This window comes from Gigantopelta aegis, chromosome 8 (genome assembly GCF_016097555.1).
Source record: "Gigantopelta aegis isolate Gae_Host chromosome 8, Gae_host_genome, whole genome shotgun sequence".
Lineage (NCBI taxonomy): Eukaryota > Metazoa > Mollusca > Gastropoda > Neomphalida > Peltospiridae > Gigantopelta > Gigantopelta aegis.
In genome coordinates, this window is record NC_054706.1 from 18,522,315 (window position 1) to 18,542,844 (window position 20,530).

The 20,530-nt window shown below is 40.8% G+C and overlaps 1 protein-coding gene across 1 annotated transcript in view; it reads left to right on the top strand.

The window, feature by feature from the left end:
- Nucleotides 1–20,530, top strand: part of LOC121380068 (rhomboid-related protein 3-like) — a 79,343-nt gene that overhangs the window by 23,998 nt on the left and 34,815 nt on the right. The window contains exon 3 of the mRNA XM_041508811.1: nt 13,296–13,319. Within this exon, the coding sequence (XP_041364745.1) occupies nt 13,296–13,319 (24 nt within the window). The remainder of the gene's footprint in view (nt 1–13,295; nt 13,320–20,530) is intronic.

Sequence of the window (20,530 nt, forward strand, 5' to 3'; positions counted from 1 at the left end):
ATCCATCCATCTATTCATCTATCCATTCATCCATATCTCTTCATTGTCCATGCATCCATTCATCCATTCACCCATGCATCCATCCATCCATCCATGCATTCATCCATGAATCCATCCATTCATCCATCCATCCATCCATGCGTCCCTCCCTCCAAGCATCCATACATCCATCCATCTGTCTCTTCATTGTCTATCCATATATCCATCCATCCATTCAAACACTCATTGATCTGTTCATGCATCCATGATCCATCCATGCATCGCTCCCTCCCTTCATCTGTGCTTCCATCTGTGCATCCATCCATCCGCCCGTCTGTCCGTCCATCCATCCATCCATCCGTCCGTTCGTCCATCCATCCATCCATCCATCCATCCATCCATCCATCCAACCATCCATCCATCCATCCATCCAACCATCCATCCATCCATCCATCATACACCCTCACTCAATTCCATTTGATAATTTTATCTCGTTAAATACAAGGATTTCTACAACTGATTCATAGCGCTGAAATCATTCAGGCATTTAGGTTAATGTAACTGTGCTTCAGTTTGAGGTTTAGTGCACCGCTGTGGTATTGCGCTATTAATAGTAGTTATTTATCAGACTATTTCAAGTGGCTGTGGACATGAATCTGTGGTGAAAATAGACGGACTGGAAGGTAATTAGTACCAGGAATAATCGTCTTTTCCAGACTGTGCTGAAAACACCAAGGATAATGGATGTGAGTTTAAATCTTCATGGAGGCCATCACAGACACTGACAGGAAGGGATGAAGTGGGGTGGGGATAGGGGTTGGGGGGACTGGTGACCTTTCCTCTCTTCTTAAGAATAAATGCAAAAAAAGAAGACAAAATGTAACATATTTGAAGCATTAAATTCTCTGTGATAAGGAACAATAATACTGTAATAAGTTTTGAAAAAGTCCATTCCAGCCACCCATCCCCACCAGAGTTTCTAGTCTAGTTTCTAGTTTACCCACAAAAAATATTGCCACCACCCTTCACAAAACATATTGCCACCCCCCTCACAAAACATATTGCCACCCTCCTCACAAAACATTGCCACCACCTCTCACAAAACATATTGCCACCCTCCTCACAAAACATATTGCCACCTCTCCTCACAAAACATATTGCCACCCTCCTCACAAAACATTGTCACCCTCCTCACAAAACATATTGCCACCTCCCCTCACAAAACATTGTCACCCTCCTCACAAAACATATTTCCACCTCCCTCACAAACATTACCCCCCCACACGCACACACTTCCTTGTCATGACCTTATTGTTAAACTATGAGTATACAAAAGGATAAATTGTTTAATGATGCCTCAGCCCATATGAGTATACAAAAGGATGAATTGTTTAATGATGCCTCAGCCCATATGAGTATACAAAAGGATGAATTGTTTAATGATGCCTCAGCCCATATGAGTATACAAAAGGATGAATTGTTTAATGATGCCTCAGCTCATTTTTAAACTACAGCTGTTCCATGTTTAACATGTGGGGTGGGATCTAGCCCAGTTGATAGAGCACTCATCCTAAGATGCTTAGTTCGGAGGATCAAACCCCCTTGATAGGCCCATTCTCTGATCGTTCTTTTTCTCATCCCAGCCAGGGGCGGGATTTTGCTCAGTCAGTTGAGTGCTCACTTGAAGTGCTTGCGTCACAGGATCAAACCACCTTGGTGAGTCCATTCAACTGATTGGATTTTGTCTCATTCCAACCAGTGCACCACACCTGATCAAAGGCTTTGGTATGTGCTTTCTTATCTGTGGGAAAGTGCTCATAAAAGATCCCTTGCTGCATTAGAAAAAAATGTAGCTGGTTCCTCTGATCTATTTTGTGTCAGAATTACCAATGGTTTGACATCCAATAGCCGATAATTAATTAATCAATGTGCTCTAGTGGTGTTGTTAAACAAAACAAACTTTAGCTCATCACAGCCAGTGCCCCACGACTGGTATATCAAAGGCCATGGTTTGATTGAAAACATATTTTACTGTACAAAGAACAAGAGAATTGAGCACAAGTTTGACCATGGCCAAGTGCAGATAAAATATTCCTTTATGCTAATGGGAAAATGTAGCAGGTTTCTTCTGAAAACAAAGTGTCAGAATTACCAAACTGTGACATCTCTTCCTTATCATTCTTTACCTACCCTTCCCTGTCCTTCCCTTCTTTATCATCCCTATCATCCATTCGCTTTCTTTCCACTTCCTTCCCTCTCCTTCCCTTCTTTATCATCCCTATCATCCATTCACTTTCCTTCCACTTCCTTCCCTCTCCTTCCCTTCTTTATCATCCCTATCATCCATTCGCTTTCCTTCCACTTCCTTCCCTTCCCTTCCTTATCATTCTTTACCTACCCTTCCCTCTCCTTCCCTTCTTTATCATCCCTATCATCCATTTGCTTTCCTTCCTTCCACTTCCTTCCCTTTTCCTTCCCTTCCTTCCCTTATCCCCCATCATCCATTTGACTTTCCTTCCACTTCCTTCCCTCTCCTTCCCTTCTTTATCATCCCTATCATCCATTCACTTTCCTTCCACTTCCTTCCCTCTCCTTCCCTTCTTTATCATCCCTATCATCCATTCACTTTCCTTCCACTTCCTTCCCTTCTTCCCCTTATCCATTCTTTCCTCTTCCCTTCCTTCCCTTCCCTTCTTTATCCCCTATCCCATTTGCTTTCCTTCCCTTCCTTCCCTCTCCTTCCCTTCTTTATCATCCCCATCTTTACCTTTCCTTCCCTTCCTTCCTTCCCTTCTTTATCATCCCTATCATCCATTCACTTTCCTTCCACTTCCTTCCCTCTCCTTCCCTTCTTTATCATCCCTATCATCCATTTACTTTCCTTCCACTTCCTTCCCTCTCCTTCCCTTCTTTATCATCCCTATCATCCATTCACTTTCCTTCCACTTCCTTCCCTCTCCTTCCCTTCTTTATCATCCCTATCATTTTTTTCCTTTCCTTCCACTTCCTTCCCTCTCCTTTCCCTTCTTTTTCTCATCCCTATCATCCATTTTTCTTTCCTTCCACTTCCTTCCCTCTCCTTCCCTTCTTTATCATTCCTATCATCCCCTTCACTTTCCTTCCACTTCCTTCCCTCTCCTTCCCTTCTTTATCATCCCTATCATCCATTCGCTTTCCTTCCACTTCCTTCCATTCCTTTCTTTTCATTCTTTACCTACCCTTCCCCCTCCTTCCCTTCTTTATCATCCCTATCATCCATTCGCTTTCCTTCCACTTCCTTCCCTCTCCTTCCCTTCTTTATCATCCCTATCATCCATTCGCTTTCCTTCCACTTCCTTCCCTCTCCTTCCCTTCTTTATCATCCCTATCATCCATTCACTTTCCTTCCACTTCCTTCCCTCTCCTTCCTCCTCTTTATCTTCCCTATCATCCATTCCCTTCCTTCCCTTCCTTCCCATTCCTTCCTTATCATTCTTTTTCCTTCCACTTCCTTCCCTCTCCTTCCCTTCTTTATCATCCCTATCATCCATTCGCTTTCCTTCCACTTCCTTCCCTCTCCTTCCCTTCTTTATCATCCCTATCATCCATTCGCTTTCCTTCCACTTCCTTCCCTCTCCTTCCCTTCTTTTCATCCCTTCTTTCCCCCCCCCCTTTCTTTTTCCTTCACTTCCTTCCCTCTCCTTCCCTTCTTTATCATCCCTATCATCCATTCTGCTTTCCTTCCACTTCCTTCCCTCTCCTTCCCTTCTTTATCATCCCTATCATCCATTCGCTTTCCTTCCACTTCCTTCCCTCTCCTTCCCTTCTTTATCATCCCTATCATCCATTCCTTTCCTTCCACTTCCTTCCCTTCTCTTCCTTATCATTCTTTACCTACCCTTCCCTCTCCTTCCCTTCTTTATCATCCCTATCATCCATTCGCTTTCCTTCCACTTCCTTCCCTCTCCTTCCCTTCTTTATCATCCCTATCATCCATTCACTTTCCTTCCACTTCCTTCCCTTCCCTCCTTTTTATTTACCTTTCCTTTCCCCTCCTTCTTTCCTTCCCTTCCTTCCCTTCCATTCCTTTCATTCCACTTCCCCTTCCCCCCCCTTCCCTTCTTTATCATCCCTATCATCCATTCACTTTCCTTCCTTTTTTTCCCTCTCCTTCCCTTCTTTATCATCCCTTCATCCATTCGCTTTCCTTCCACTTCCTTCCCTCTTTCCTTCCCCCTTCTTTATCATCCCTTTCCCCTTCCCTTCCCCTCTTCCTCCCCTTCTTTTTCCTTCCCTCTTCTTCCCTTCCTTTCTTCCCATCCCTCTCCTTCCCTTCATCCCCACTTTCTTCCCTTCCCCCCCCTTCCTTCCCTTCTTTTCATCCCCTCTCCCCCTTCTTTCCTTCCACTTCCTTCCCTTCTCCTTCCCTTCTTTATCCTCTTCTTTCATTCTTTTCGCTTTCCCCTTTTCTTCCTTCCTTCTCCTTCCCCTCCCTTTATCATTTCCCTTCATCCATTCTCTTTCCTTCCACTTCCTTCCCTCTCCTTCCTCCTTTATCATCCCTATCATCCATTCACTTTCCTTCCACTTTCCTTCCCTTTCCTTCCCTTTTTTATCATCCCTATCATCCTTTCTTTCTTTTCTTCCACTTCCTTCCCTTTCCTTCCCTTCCCTTCCTCCCCCCCATCCATTCTTTTTTTCCCTCTTCCTTCCCTCTCCTTCCTCCCCTTCTTTATCATCCCTATCATCCATTCCCTTTTCTTCCCCTTTTCTTCCCTCTCCTTCCCTTCTTTATCATCCCTATCCTCCATTCCCTTTCCTTCTTCTTCCTTCCCTCTCCTTCCCTTCTTTATCATTTTCCCTCCCCTTCCTCCCACCTTCTCTTTCCTTCCACTTTTACTCTTCCCTCTCCTTCCCTTCTTTATCATCCCTATCATCCATTCACTTTCCTTCCACTTCCTTCCCTTCCCTTCCTTATCATTCTTTACCTACCCTTCCCTCTCCTTCCCTTCTTTATCATCCCTATCATCCATTCACTTTCCTTCCACTTCCTTCCCTTCCCTTCCTTATCATTCTTTACCTACCCTTCCCTCTCCTTCCCTTCTTTATCATCCCTATCATCCATTCGCTTTCCTTCCACTTCCTTCCCTCTCCTTCCCTTCTTTATCTCCATTCCCTATCATCCTCTCCTTTTTACCTTCCTTCTTTTTTCCTTCCCCCCTTTCCTTCCACTTTTCCCTTCCTTTCCTTATCCTTCTTTTCCCTCCCCCTCCTCATCCCCTCCCTTCTTTATCCTTTTAATCCCTTTGCTTTCCTTCCACCTTCCTTCCCTTCCTTCCCTCTCACTTCTTTTTTTTTTCCCTTTGCTCTCCGACCCCTTCCCTTTCCTCTCTTTTTCTTCCTCCTTTCCATCCTTTCCCCCCTCCTTCACCCCTAATCTTCCCCCTTGCTGCTCATTCCTTCTTTTTCCTCCCCCTTTCCCTTCCTTCATTCGGGTTCCTCTTCCTCCCTTCCCCTTCCTTCCCTTCTCTATCATCCCTATCCCTCCTTCTTCTTCCCTCTCTTCAGTCCTTCCCCTTCCTTTTTCTTTTTTTTTCCTTCCCTTCTTTTCCCTTCTTTATCTTCCCTTCCCCCTCCTTCCTTTCCTTCCCCTTTCTTCCCTTCCTTTTTCTTTCCCCCTTCCTCCCCTTCCCTTCCTCATCCCCCACCCTTTTTTCCCTCTCCTTCCCTTCTTTATCATCCCTCCCATCCTTTTCACTTTCCTTCCCTTCTTCCTTCCCTCTCCTTCCTTCCCTTTTTATCATTTCTTTCATCCATTCACTTTCCTTCCACTTCCTTCCCTCTCCTTCCCTTCTTTCATCCCCTCATCCATTCACTTCCTTCCACTTCCTTCCCCCCCCTCCTTCCCTTCTTTATCATCCATATCATCCATTCCCTTTCCTTCCACTTCCTTCCTTCTCCCTCCCTTCTTTATCATCCCTATCATCCATTCACTTTCCTTCCACTTCCTTCCCTTCTCCTTCCCTTCTTTATCATCCCTATCATCCATTCCTTTCCTTCTTTCCTTTTCCCTCTCCTTCCCTTCTTTATCATCCCTATCATCCATTCCTTTCCTTCCCTTCCTTCCCTTTCTTTTTCTTTCCCATCCCTTCTCCTTTTCCCCCTTTTCCTTCCCTTCCTTTTCTTCTTTTCATCCTCCTTCTTCTTTTTTCCTTCCTTTTCTTTCCCATCCCTACTTCCTTTTTCCCCCTCCTTTTTTCCCCTTCTTTATTTCCCTATCATCCATTTTTTCCCTTCCCCTTCCCTCCCTTTTTTTCCCCCTTTCTCCTTCCTCTTTTTCCCCCCTTCCCTTTTTCCCTTCTTTCCTTTCTTTCCCCCCTTCCTTTCCTCTTCCCTTCCTTCCTTATCATTCCTTACCTTCCCTTCCCTCTCCTTCCCTTCTTTATCATTCTTATCCCCTTTCCCTTTCTTTACTTCCTTCCCTTCCCTTCCTTATCATTCTTTACCTACCCTTCCCCCTCCTTCCCTTCTTTATCATCCTTATCATCCTTTTTTTCCTTCCACTTCCTTCCCTTCCTTTCTTTCTTTATCTACCCTTCCCCTCCTTCCCTTCTTTATCATCCCTTCATCCATTCTTTTTTTCCCTTCCTTTCCTTTCCTTCCTTTCATTCTTTCCTACCCTTCCCTCTCCTTCCCTTCTTTCTCATTCCCTATCATCCATTCCTTTCCTTCCACTTCCTTCCCTCTCCTTCCCTTCTTTCCCCCTTCCCTATCATTCCATTCCCTTTCCTTCCACCCATCCCTTCCCTCTCCTTCCCTTCTTTATCATCCCTTTCATCCATTCACTTTCCTTCCACTTCCTTCCCTTCCCTTCCTTATCCCTCTTTTCCTTCCCTTTCCTCTCCTTCCCTTCTTTATTCTTTATCCCTATTCCATTCCCTTTCCTTCCACTTCCTTTCCCTCCTTCCCTTCCTTATCATCCCTCTCATCCTTTCCTTTCCCTTTCCTTCCCTTCTTTATCATTCCTTTCCTTTTTTCCCTTTCCTTCCCCTTCCTTCCCTTCCTTCCCTTCTTTTTCTTCCCTTCCTTCCCTTTTTTTTCCTTCCACTTTTTTTCTCTCCTTCCCTTCTTTATCATCCCTATCATCCATTCCTTTCCTTCCACTTCCTTCCCTCTCCTTCCCTTCTTTATCCCCTATCCTCCATTTTTCCTTCCCTTTATTCCTCTCCTTCCCTTCTTTATCATCCTTCCTTTCCTTTTCCATTTCCCTTTCCTTCCTTTCACTTCCCTCCCTCTCCTTCCCCCTTCTTTATCCTCCCTTCATCCCTCACTTTCCTTCCACTTCCTTCCCTTCCCTTCCTTTTCCCCCTATTTTCCTTTCCCTTTCCTTCCCTTCCTTCCTCTTCCCCTTCTTCCCTTTTTTTCCCCCCCCTCCCCCTTCCACTTCCTTCCCTCTCCTTCCCTTCCTTATCCTCCCTATCATCCATTCGCTTTCCTTCCACTTTATTCACTCTCCTTCCCTTCTTTATCATCCCTATCATCCATTCACTTTCTTTCCTTCCTTCCTTCCTTCCCTTTACCCCCTTTCCTCCTTCCCTTCTTTATCTTCCCTTCCTTATCATTCCTTTCCTTCCTTATTCCTCCCTTTTCTTCCCTTTCCCTATCCTCCCTTCATCCATTCACCCTTCCTTCCACTTCCTTATTTCCCTTCCTTTCCATTCTTTCCCTTCCCTTCCCTCTCCTTCCCTTCTTTATCATCCCTTCATCCATTCCTTTCCTTCTTCCATTCCCTTCCCTTCCCTTCCCCTTCCTTATCATTCCTTCCCTTCCTTTTCCTCCCTTTTCTTCCCTTTTTGTTTATAAACCTTCCTGTTCTCTTCACCCTACCACATTACTTATAACACATAAAAGCTTCCTTTCCATTCTTACTCCTCTTCCTTCCCATTCCTTCCCTTATTATCCCTTTCACTTCCACCAGTTCTTCCTTCCATTCCCTTGTGGCAAATCCCTTTTTCTTGCGACTTTTCTCTTCCATATCCATTCCTTATCATTTTCCCATTCCTTGTAATATTTTGTTTATAAACCATCTGTTACTGTATTACCACATTACCATAACCAGTGTGTGATCAAACAAACATTCTTTTCACTCTCACCAGTTTGTGTCTCCTCTTTTAGATAAATGAATTGTGGCAAATCCGATTTGGGCCACTTGCGACTTTTCTCTTCCATATCGACACAGTCCTAATTTAATCCTTGAGCATTCTGCACCATCTTGATCTATAGAACTTACAGCCAAACTGAAGATCAGTAATTCATCACAGCACAATAGATGTGAAAGACACATCTAAAAACCATTCCTCACCGTTATCTGTTTTTGTCTGTTGGGGTGAATAAATGAAGAAGTCGGAAATATAAAAAAAAAAAAAAAAAAATTGCCATTAAATTATTTGTTCTAATTAGGAGCCACCACAACAAATTTGTAGCTTAAGCTGAGAAATAATTTGATTTATGGAAATTAATCCACTTAGGGAAAAAGTGACGAAATAAGAGTCATTAAATAAGTACGACTGGGTGATGGGTCACTTGAAGAAGAGGTAATAACTTCAGTGGTGTGCAGTGTTTGTCTGAGGTGCTTGAGTCATGGGATCAAATCCCCTCAATGGACCGATTTTTTTAATAAATTCTTTTTAACCAGTGTCCCACAGCTGGTATATCAAAGGCTGGTGTGTGTTCTGTCCTGTCTGTGGCAGTGTACATATAAACGATCCCTAGTAGCTAATGAAAAAATGTAGCCAGTTTTCTATGAAGTTTACATGCATTTTTTCACAAACAGGACAGCACATACCACAGCCATTGATATATCTGTTGTGAAGCACTGGTTGGGATGGGAAAAACCCATTATTTCCCCATTCAAAGAATGAAAAAGAAGAAGGAAATGTTTTATTTAATGACGCACTCAAACACATTTTATTTACGGTTATATGGTATCAGACATGGTTAAGGACCACACAGATAGAGAGAGGAAACCCGCTGTTGCCACTTCATGGGCTATTCTTTTCAATTAGCAGCAAGGGATTTTTTTATATGCACCATCCCACAGACAGGGTAGTACATAACATGGCCTTTGATATACCAGTCATTGTACACTGGCTGGAATGAGAAATAGCAGATCAATCCCAGACCGACTGCGCATGCTTTGCGAGTGCTTTACTACTGAGCTATGTCCCCCCCCCCCCCCCCTCCCATTCAAAGAACGAGTACATTGACGGGGTTCGATCCTATGACCAAAGCACCTCAGGTGAGTGCTCTACCAACTGAGCTAAATCCTGCCCCTTTTTAACAATATCATATAGTAATTGTGACACTTTGTCTACAGAAATGCGAAGAAACGTGCCATGATTATTCCATCTAGTTTTTCTAAATTTCCTTTCCTTTCTTTTCCTGTAGATTAGACTACAGTGCAGTTTCTATGAAGGTTAGTACTGATTCATGGCCAGTAAGAAAACACAGATTATTTGCTGCGGCTCTTATCTTAACGGTTCCAAAATGTATCTGTGAAGATTCATTGCAAGAAGATGAGCAATTTTCATGATGGATTGCCAATCAAGAATTCTCTTTTGTCTGTTTCTTCTTTGTATTTCACCATTCACGCTCTAATATCCATTTAACTTCAAGGTGAAACTGTTGGGAATTTTAAATTGATTGATGACAATCACAAAACAGGTTTTATTTGCTGCGGAATAAGAGCTAGGTCTGGGTGAGCAGAAAAGTTCATCACATTACGTCTTAAACTCAGTTAGTTCCTATCAAAATATCAATTACTGTATGTTGCCATGTATTAGCAAGCTTGATTGGCCAGATTGTGTTCTATCATATCACAAATAAAAAATTTTAAAAACCAGTCCAACAAACGTTTGTGAGCACTCGCCCTTCTGAACATACCTGTGACGTCACTATCGAAACGGGCCTACACCGACCACAACAAGATATAATGATAACAACAGAATGAGACGATCCCAGGTCATTTGTGTTTTGTCATGTTTACCAAAATCAATGGTTCGATTTAAAAACGAAAGAAAAGAATTAGTAATCAATTTATTTTTACAAATTCATGCTTGTCTATTATTTAACAAAAGCTGATTCGGCTTATACATGGGACCTATAATTTTGTAGTAGATATTTAGGGTCAAACTAAGGGGTTGGCTTATACATGGAGTTGGCTAATACACGGCAATATACAGTATTAAATGAAATTATTTTGCCAGATTAAAACAAAATCACCAATTGTTTTCAGAATGTTCAGTTGTTGAATCTGGCAAAAAACAAAAGAAAAAGTTTGCTTTGTTTAACTGGAGCACATCGATTAATTAATCATTGGGTATTGGATGTCAAACATTTGGTAATTCTGACTCATAGTCATCAGAGGAAACCTGCTACAATTCTTTTTCTAATGCAGCAAGGGATCTTTTATATGCACTTTCCCACAGACAGGAAAACACATACCACAGACTTTGTCTAGTTGTGGTGCACTGGTTGGAACGAGAAAAAACCCCTCAATCAGCTGAATGTGGCAAGTGCCAGAACTAGGTCTGTCTTAACCCATTGGTTAACAGTTTTAAAAATAACACTTTTTTCTTTCTCTGTTGTATTAACATTTTTTTTTTCAGTATGAACAAAGATAATGTGAATGGTGCTTGTTCATTCATGCAGTACTAATGAATGAGGAAAGAAAAAGAAAATTGTTTTGTTTAACAACACCACTAGAGCACATTGATTTATTAATCATCGCCTATTGGATGTCAAACATTTGGTAATATTGACATATAGTCTTAGAGAGGAAACCTGCTACATTTTTTTTCATTAGTAGCAAGGGGTATTTTATATGCACCATCCCACAGACAGGATAGCACATACCACAGCCTTTAATAATAACATACCAGTCATGGTGTACTGGTTGGAATGAGACAAAGCCCAATGGGCTGCTAACGGGGATCGATCCCAGACCGACTGCGCATCAGGCGAGTACTTTACCACTGGGCTACATCCCGCCCCAAATGAGGAAAGAATCCATTAACGACGTTGATCCTTGTTATTTAGTGGAGTAAAATAGTTCCATCTGTTTCAGATTTTGTGTCTTTAAATCGCAAATTACTTACAAGTTGTTGACTGAACTATCCATTTCCACAAATCCAATTGTCTGTGGTTGTTGTGACTCTTTAATAGTTCTGAAATGACTTCATGTGCCTTGTAACTGGGCTCAGTGACTTGAATATAGTGGAACCTCTCTAAACTGGACATCCATTGTGCCAAGTAGGAAGTCCTGTTTTAAGGGATATCTGCTTTAGAGAGGTTTTGTTCTGACACATATAATAGTCTTAGAGAGAAAACTGCATCACTGTCTACGATGTAGCAGGATGTAGCCTAGTGGTATAGCGCTCGCTCAGTGCACAGTCGGTGTGGGATTGATCTCCATTGGTGGGCCCACTGGGCTATTTCTCATTCCGGCCAGTGCACCACGGCTGGTATATCAAAGGCTGTGGTATGTACTACCCTGTCTGTGGGATGGTGCATATAAAAGATCCCTTGCTGTTAATTGAAAAGAGTTGCCCGTGAAGTGGCAACAGCAGGTTTCCTCTCTCAATATCTGTGTGGTCCTTAATCATATGTCTGACACCATATAACCGTAAATAAATGTGTTGAGTGCGTTGTTAAATAAAACATTTCTTTCTTTCACTGGCCTATGATCCACCACATGTGTATTTTGTGACACCCAATAGCCGGTGTGTAATGTTATGCTGCGGTGTCGTTAAATATTCATTCATTCATTGTACATACAGTGCTTTAAATTTTACTGTTTTAGCGTCAACATGTCTGACAGAGTTGTTACTGGTCCAACAATAGAAACACATTCTATGTGCAATGCCAAGCTAATGGACCTTTCAGTTTAAAATCTGTTACAATGGTTCTGACCTTTCAGTTTAAAATCTGTTACAATGGTTTTGTGTGCAATGCCAAGCTAATGGACCTTTCAGTTTAAAATCTGTTACAATGGTTCTGACCTTTCAGTTTAAAATCTGTTACAATGGTTTTGTGTGCAATGCCAAGCTAATGGACCTTTCAGTTTAAAATCTGTTACAATGGTTTTGTGTGCAATGCCAAGCTAATGGACCTTTCAGTTTAAAATCTGTTACAATGGTTTTGTGTGCAATGCCAAGCTAATGGACCTTTAAGTTTAAAATCTGTTACAATGGTTTTGTGTGCAATGCCAAGCTAATGGACCTTTCAGTTTAAAATCTGTTACAATGGTTTTATGTGCAATGCCAAGCTAATGGACCTTTCAGTTTAAAATCTGTTACAATGGTTTTATGTGCAATGCCAAGCTAATGGACCTTTCAGTTTAAAATCTGTTACAATGGTTTTATGTGCAATGCCAAGCTAATGGACCTTTAAGTTTAAAATCTGTTACAATGGTTTTGTGTGCAATGCCAAGCTAATGGACCTTTCAGTTTAAAATCTGTTACAATGGTTTTGTGTGCAATGCCAAGCTAATGGACCTTTCAGTTTAAAATCTGTTACAATGTTTTGTGTGCAATGCCAAGCTAATGGACCTTTCAGTTTAAAATCTGTTACAATGGTTTTGTGTGCGATGCAAGCTAATGGACCTTTTTTAAAAATCTGTTACAATGGTTTTATGTGCGATGCCAAGCTAATGGACCTTTCAGTTTAAAATCTGTTACAATGGTTTTATGTGCAATGCCAAGCTAATGGACCTTTCAGTTTAAAATCTGTTACAATGGTTTTGTGTGCAATGCCAAGCTAATGGACCTTTCAGTTTAAAATCTGTTACAATGGTTTTATGTGCGATGCCAAGCTAATGGACCTTTCAGTTTAAAATCTGTTACAATGGTTTTATGTGCAATGCCAAGCTAATGGACCTTTCAGTTTAAAATCTGTTACAATGGTTTTGTGTGCAATGCCAAGCTAATGGACCTTTCAGTTTAAAATCTGTTACAATGGTTTTGTGTGCAATGCCAAGCTAATGGACCTTTCAGTTTAAAATCTGTTACAATGGTTTTGTGTGCGATGCCAAGCTAATGGACCTTTCAGTTTAAAAATCTGTTACAGTGGTTTTATGTGCGATGCCAAGCTAATGGACCTTTCAGTTTAAAATCTGTTACAATGGTTTTATGTGCAATGCCAAGCTAATGGACCTTTCAGTTTAAAATCTGTTACAATGGTTTTATGTGCAATGCCAAGCTAATGGACCTTTCAGTTTAAAATCTGTTACAATGGTTTTGTGGCTGATGCTTCAAACAGTTGTTTTCTTTTCATTTCAGAGATGGAAGCCACTATTTGACCAGGTGAGTAGAACATGTCTTAACTTTGTGACGGTGAATTTTCTGAATTGTTGAATTTGTGTTTTAAATATTAAATATAAATCTTGAAAAAATTGTTAATTTCTCTGAAACCAACCTTAAAATTAAATTTACATAAAAGATTTTACATATTTGATGTTTCGTCAGTGCAAAACTAATGTCATCAGGAGAACAAAGAAAGAAACTGGTTGGCACACAAGCCACCGGCCTCGGTGGTGTCGTGGTTAAGCCATCACACATAAAGCTGGTTGGTACAGGGTTCGCAGCCCAGTACCGGCTCCCACCAAGAGTGAGTTGTAAAAACTTGATGGGTAGGTGTAAGACCACTACACCCTCTTCTCTCTCACTAACCACTAACAACTAACAACTAACCCACTGTCCTGGATAGACAACCCAGATAGCTGAGGTGTGTACCCAGGACAGCGTGCTTGAACCTTAATTGGATATAAGCACAAATATAATTTGAAATGAAAAATGCACACAATTAAGCCAGTAAGATATATTTTTAATATAATGTAATTTATAAGTTATACATGCTGTAGTTTTCAAGTAATTTTGATTATCACAAAAGTATATCCATCCAGGTGATATAAATTATTATAAAACATGTTTAAAGTTTCTATTTTCATTATTCTCATCTCATTTCTTAAATTTTAGTAGCAGAATATTGGCAGTTAAAATTAGATGAAATTGCCTATAGATTTTTTGTTCCCCTCAGTCAGTACAGATCATTTGCTTCAGGTGGTGCTTTATAGTTGATTTCCACAAATATTTATCTTTAGCTCAGTAAAACAGGTTGTAAAATTGTTTTAACAAATATTTTGCTTGAAAATATTAATTAACATAATAATGAAACTTTTTTGTGTAAAATTATTTTGCCAAACTTGTTTAAATTTACTGATGGAAAGAAAAAAGGGAACACATGGAATTGTAGGCCAAATTTAATTTACTACAATAGCATAAGAATGTCTCTATTTCATACACAGTTGTAATGTAGGACAGAATGTAAACACTGCTTGCAAGTAATAGGTCAACTTCTGACACTATGACCAGCCTCGGTGACATTGTGGATAAGCCATCAGACAAAAGGCTGGTAGATATAGGGTTTGCAGCCTGGTACCGGCACCCACCCAGAGCGAGTTTTAATGACTCAATGGGTTGGTGTAAGGCCACTACACCCTCATCTCTCTCACTAACCACTAACAATTAACAACTAACCCACTGTCCTTGACAGACAGCCCAGATAGCTACTGTGTGTGCCCAGGACAGCATGCTTGAACCTTAATTGGATATAAACACGAAAATAAGTTAAAGTGAAATGAGATGAAATGACACTATTGACAGAGTGTTTTGGATTCAGTCACTATTAGCTGATACAGTTTGTATGATCCTTTATTTCTTTCCAGCGGTATATTACATACTTACTGAATAGGTGGCTAGCCACATAGGAAAAAACCCCACCTTGTCAGCCACATAGGAAAAGAACCCACCTTGTCAGCCACATAGGGAAAAAAACCCACCTTGTCAGCCACATAGGAAAAGAACCCCACCTTGTCAGCCACATAGAAAAAAACCCCACCTTGTCAGCCACATAGGAAAAAAACCCCACCTTGTCAGCCAAATAGGAAAACCCCCACCTTGTCAGCCACATAGGAAAAGAACCCACCTTGTCAGCCACATAGGAAAAGAACCAACCTTGTCAGCCACATAGGGGGGAAAACCCCACCTTGTCAGCCACAAAGGAAAAAAAACCCCACCTTATCAGCCACATAGGAAAAAACCCAACCTTGTCAGCCACATAGGAAAACCCCCACCTTGTCAGCCATATAAGAAAAAAAACCCACCTTGTCAGCCACATAGGGAAAAAACCCACCTTGTCAGCCACATAGGAAAAAACCCCACCTTGTCAGCCACATAGGAAAAAAACCCCACCTTGTCAGCCACATAGGAAAACCCCACCTTGTCAGCCACATAGGAAAACCCCCCACCTTGTCAGCCATATTGGGAAAAAACCCACCTTGTCAGCCACATAGGGAAAACCCCCACCTTGTCAGCCACAAAGGAAAAAAACCCCACCTTGTCAGCCATATAGGAAAAAAACCCACCTTGTCAGCCACATAGGAAAAAACCCACCTTGTCAGCCATATAGGAAAACCCCCCACCTTGTCAGCCATATAGGAAAAAACCCCACGTTGTCAGCCATATAGGAAAAAACCCCACCTTAACAGCCACTTAGGAAAAAAACCCACCTTGTCAGCCATATAGGAAAAACCCCAACCTTGTCAGCCATATAGGAAAAAAACCCACCTTGTCAGCCACATAGGAAAAAAAACCCACCTTGTCAGCCACAAAGGAAAAACCCCCCACCTTATCAGCCACATAGGGAAAAAACCCACCTTGTCAGCCACATAGGAAAACCCCCACCTTGTCAGCCATATAGGAAAAAAAAACCACCTTGTCAGCCACATAGGGAAAAAACCCACCTTGTCAGCCACATAGGAAAAAACCCCACCTTGTCAGCCACATAGGAAAAAAACCCACCTTGTCAGCCACATAGGGAAAAACCCCACCTTATCAGCCACATAGGAACCCCCCCCCACCTTGTCAGCCATATAGGGGAAAAAACCCACCTTGTTAGCCACATAGGGAAAAGACCCACCTTGTCAGCCACAAAGGAAAAAACCCCACCTTGTCAGCCATATAAGAAAAAAACCCACCTTGTCAGCCACATAGGAAAAACCCCCACCTTGTCAGCCATATAGGAAAACACCCACCTTGTCAGCCATATAGGAAAAAACCCCACCTTGTCAGCCATATAGGAAAAAACCCACCTTGTCAGCCACATAGGAAAACCCCCCACTTTGTCAGCCATATAGGAAAAAAACCCACCTTGTCAACCACATAGGAAAAACCCCCACCTTGTCAGCCATATAGGAAAAAAAACCCACCTTGTCAGCCACATAGGAAAAACCCCCACCTTGTCAGCCACATAGGAAAAAAACCCACCTTGTCAGCCACATATGAAAAAAATCCCACCTTGTCAGCCATATAGGAAAAAACCCCACCTTGTCAGCCACATAGGAAAAACCCCCACCTTGTCAGCCACATAGGAAAAAACCCCACCTTGTCAGCCACATAGGAAAAAACCCCACCTTGTCAGGGGAAAACTAATGGATCAGTTCAACAGAGAAAACTGCTCTAATCAAATTGCCTGCTCTCAACCAGACAGAACATAAACACCTTAAAAGGCTGAGTCTGTGATTACTCAATACCTTTTTTCTTCTTCTTAAATCTTCTTTTCCATCTAACTGTTAATTTGTTTAACCTTATCTGTGTAAACCTGCACTGGTGCAGGACATGTACTTCATTAAAGCTAGACTTAATAGCGAGACATCGCGTTTTTCTAGACCTTTCAGGATAATTAACTTTACCGGCGGTGTACACAGAATTAACTCGATCGCACTCAATCAAGTGTAATTAAATTTCTTCATTGGGAAACAGTCACGGAATATATGTTACTGTAATTCGTCCACCGTTTGTGTTTTAAAAAAACCCTCTTTTCATTAATAAGAAGAAAACAGTTTAAATAAGTATTAAACATTCATGTTGCATATTTATTATTAATGCGATGAATAGAGAAGTACCATAGGCTTTATGGTTATTTATTTGTTTAATATATTTTTAATGAAAAACATTAAACATTAATTATGTAACCTTTATTTGTTTAATATAATAATTAATTTTCTATAGTTTAAAATAAAGGGAAATCATATTCACATTTAATTAATGTAGAAAGAAGTTAGATGGGTTTTTTGTGTGTGTTTTTTTGTGTGTTTTTTGTGGGGGTTTTTGTGCGTTTTTTAATAGAAAATATTGAACCATGAAAGAAAAGTAAATCTTTAGAATGTACAATTTTAGAAGGTTTACATTAGATTGTTTGAGGAGTGGCAGGTTGGTGATTGGTTGAATAACCTTGATCCGGACACTCGTGTTACACTAAGTTCAAATCATTTAACAAACAATTAAAGAACGGTGTTTAAATAATTAAATGTTAAAGACGCACCCACGTGAAAACAGACCATCACTAACCATCCATTCGAGTTGGTGTGCCAAGTCAGCAACCTGTCATTTTAACATCACATTTTAAAGAGATAAACTTTTTATGTATCTGAATGTGTGGAATTGAGGTACAAAGAGAAATATAAACTTTTCGTGATTTGACAAGAGTGTTTGTTTTATTCACATACATATCTGAATGTGTTGGATAGAGCTACAGAGATTGTAAACTAGGTGGTGATGATGTGTTCAGCAAAATTTAAAAGACTTAAAATCCAGGTGAGATTGACTCTTTAAAAATGTTTTTAAAATGACAGACCCTAGTTTTTAAACGCTATGGCATATTTTTCACTATTCACGGTTTTGATGATTGAAATCATACATTATGTAAATTTTATTGTTTTGATTATCCATCTCCGTACATCAGAATAATGTTTTTAATATCACGAAAATGCATTTTTTATATTTTAAAAAGACATATGTTTTTCTGCGAAGTAATGGGTATGAGTTGAGTTCTAGTCTATTTTTATGGATGTTTCCCTGTTTCAGCATCACAGACTCTTGTTTCACTCTGTTGTAACTTTATTGAGTTCTAGTCTATTTTCATGGATGTTTCCCTGTTTCAGCATCACAGACTCTTGTTTCACTCTGTTGTAACTTTATCCAAGTGTGTTACAGGTTTGTAGGTTAACTAAACTTGGTGTCCCATTTCTACTGCTTCAAACTAGGGTCTGCACCTAGCATTTAAAGGGCAGGATGTAGCCCTGTGGTATAGCACTCGCTCGATGCGCGGTCGGTCTGGGATTGATCCCTGTCGGTGGGCCCATTGGGCTATTTCTCATTCCACCCAATGCACCACGACTGGTATATCAAAGGCCATGGTATGTACTATGCTGTCTGTGGGATGGTGCATATAAAAGAACCCTTGCTGCTAATCGGAAAGAGTAGCCCATGAAGTGGCGACAGCGAGTTTCTTCTCTCAATATCTGTGTGGTCCTTAACCATATGTCTGATGCCATATAACTGTAAATAAAATGTGTTGAGTGTGTCGTTAAATAAATTTAAAACCCCCATTTCTTTAAGCATTTAAAACAGATGATTCAGTGTTGTTTTCATCCAGTGATGTGTCAGGTAATGGACTCCAGTTCAGTCCACTGTCCCACAACTGGTACATCTAAGGTTGTGGTATGTACTGTCCTGCCTATGGGAAAGAGCATGTGAAAGATCTCTTGCTGCTTTTTTGGTAGTATTAACCTATACAGTAACATTGTTTTCTGTCTCCTGACCAAGGTTTTAAAATAGACCTATGTGAGACACCAAATAGTCATTGTTTAAGATGTGTTGAGGTATTTATTGTTAAACACAAATTCTTCTCTTTACTTGGGATGTGTCATTCTTCAATATATCCACTGGTGATTTGTTACATCACCATGTCAATTTTCTGAAAGGGCCAGAAAGAAATGTTTTATTTAACGATGCATTCAACACATTTTATTTACGGTTATATGGCGTCAGACATATGGTTAAGGACCACACAGATTTTGAGAGGAAAGCCGCTGTCGCCACTACATGGGCTACTCTTTCGATTAGCAGCAAGGGATCTTTTAGTTGTGCTTCCCACAGGCAGGATAGCACAAACCATGGCCTTTGTTGAACCAGTTATGGATCACTGGTTGGTGCAAGTGGTTTACACCTACCCATTGAGCCTTGCGGAGCACTCACTCAGGGTTTGGAGTCGGCATCTGGATTAAAAATCCCATGCCTCGACTGGGATCCGAACCCAGTACCTACCAGCCTGTAGACCAATGGCTAACCACGACGCCACCAAATGCTTGGCTCAGGTTATTGGCTCAAAGGACACTAAAAGTTTTATAAGCACGGGCCCTTCTCTATTTTTTAAAGCTATTTCTCTGTTTCAATGTTACAGACTTTTGTTTCACTCATAACTTTGATCTAAATGTGTTACAGGTTTGTAGGTAACCAAACCCAGTGTTCGTTTTTACAGGCTGAAACTAGATTATGTGACTTTAAGGACACAAACACTATAAAAGTAGCTGTAGTAACCATAGATCTTATATAATATGTTAATGAAGAAAGATATTTTACAAAGCAGTTTCACAGCAACGGAGTAAGATGCAATAGACCATCTCAGAACTATATTATATTTCAGTGTTTCTTCCCACATTGCAATTTGCAAATAATCTCTTCCACGGGAATTTGGCATTCACATTCCGTTATGACATCCCATCAGGCATTGTCTATTTCATGAAATGTGCATTTGATAGTGACCTAGATTGTAATTAAGATCTAGAGGCAATCCAATAATGGATGTCATGGGAAGAATAGAAAATATCTATTCTAAATGCATAAAGGTTAACTTTATTATAAGTAAAGTTAAAAGCGTTACATGTAAATAGCAAGGGATCTTTTACATGCACATCCCACAGACAGGATAGCACATACCATGACCTTTGATATACCAGTTGTGGTGCACTGACTGGAATGAGAAATAACCTAATGGTCCTACCAATGGGGATCGATCCTAGACTGAACACGCCTCAAGCGAGGAAGAAAAACAAACTGAGTACTAAATTATTGTAGTGGTTTTTGGAATCTGAATATCTGATCCCAGCTATAAATAATATAAGTAATTCTATAACTGGAATTCCCCCGGTGGTAACAATGTCTGTGGCGGTTGTAGAGAAACAATGAGTAGAAATCCCCAAGAGATTTGTGTCTGGATTGAAGCTGGCTAAACTATCGGCCGAATGATTTCTTATTTCCCCAATAGATTTCTTATTTGCCCGTGTCACGGATAATAAAATCTCCATTGCTCTTACTACTTCAGGTCAGCTGAACTCATTTTAGACTCTATCAATCTTCATACTGTACACAGATGTGTGTGTGTCTGTCAGTCTGTATTTGTGTGTGTGTCTGTGTGTGTGCGTGCATTTGTGTGTGTGTGCATGTGTGTCTGTGTTTTTCTGTCTATGTGTGTGTCTGTCTGTCTGTGTGTGTGTGTGTGTATGTGTGTGTGTCTGTATGTGTGCATGTGTGTCAGCTGAACTCATTTTAGACTCTTTAAATCTTCATACTGTACACAGATGTGTGTGTGTGTGTCTGTCAGTCTGTGTTTGTGT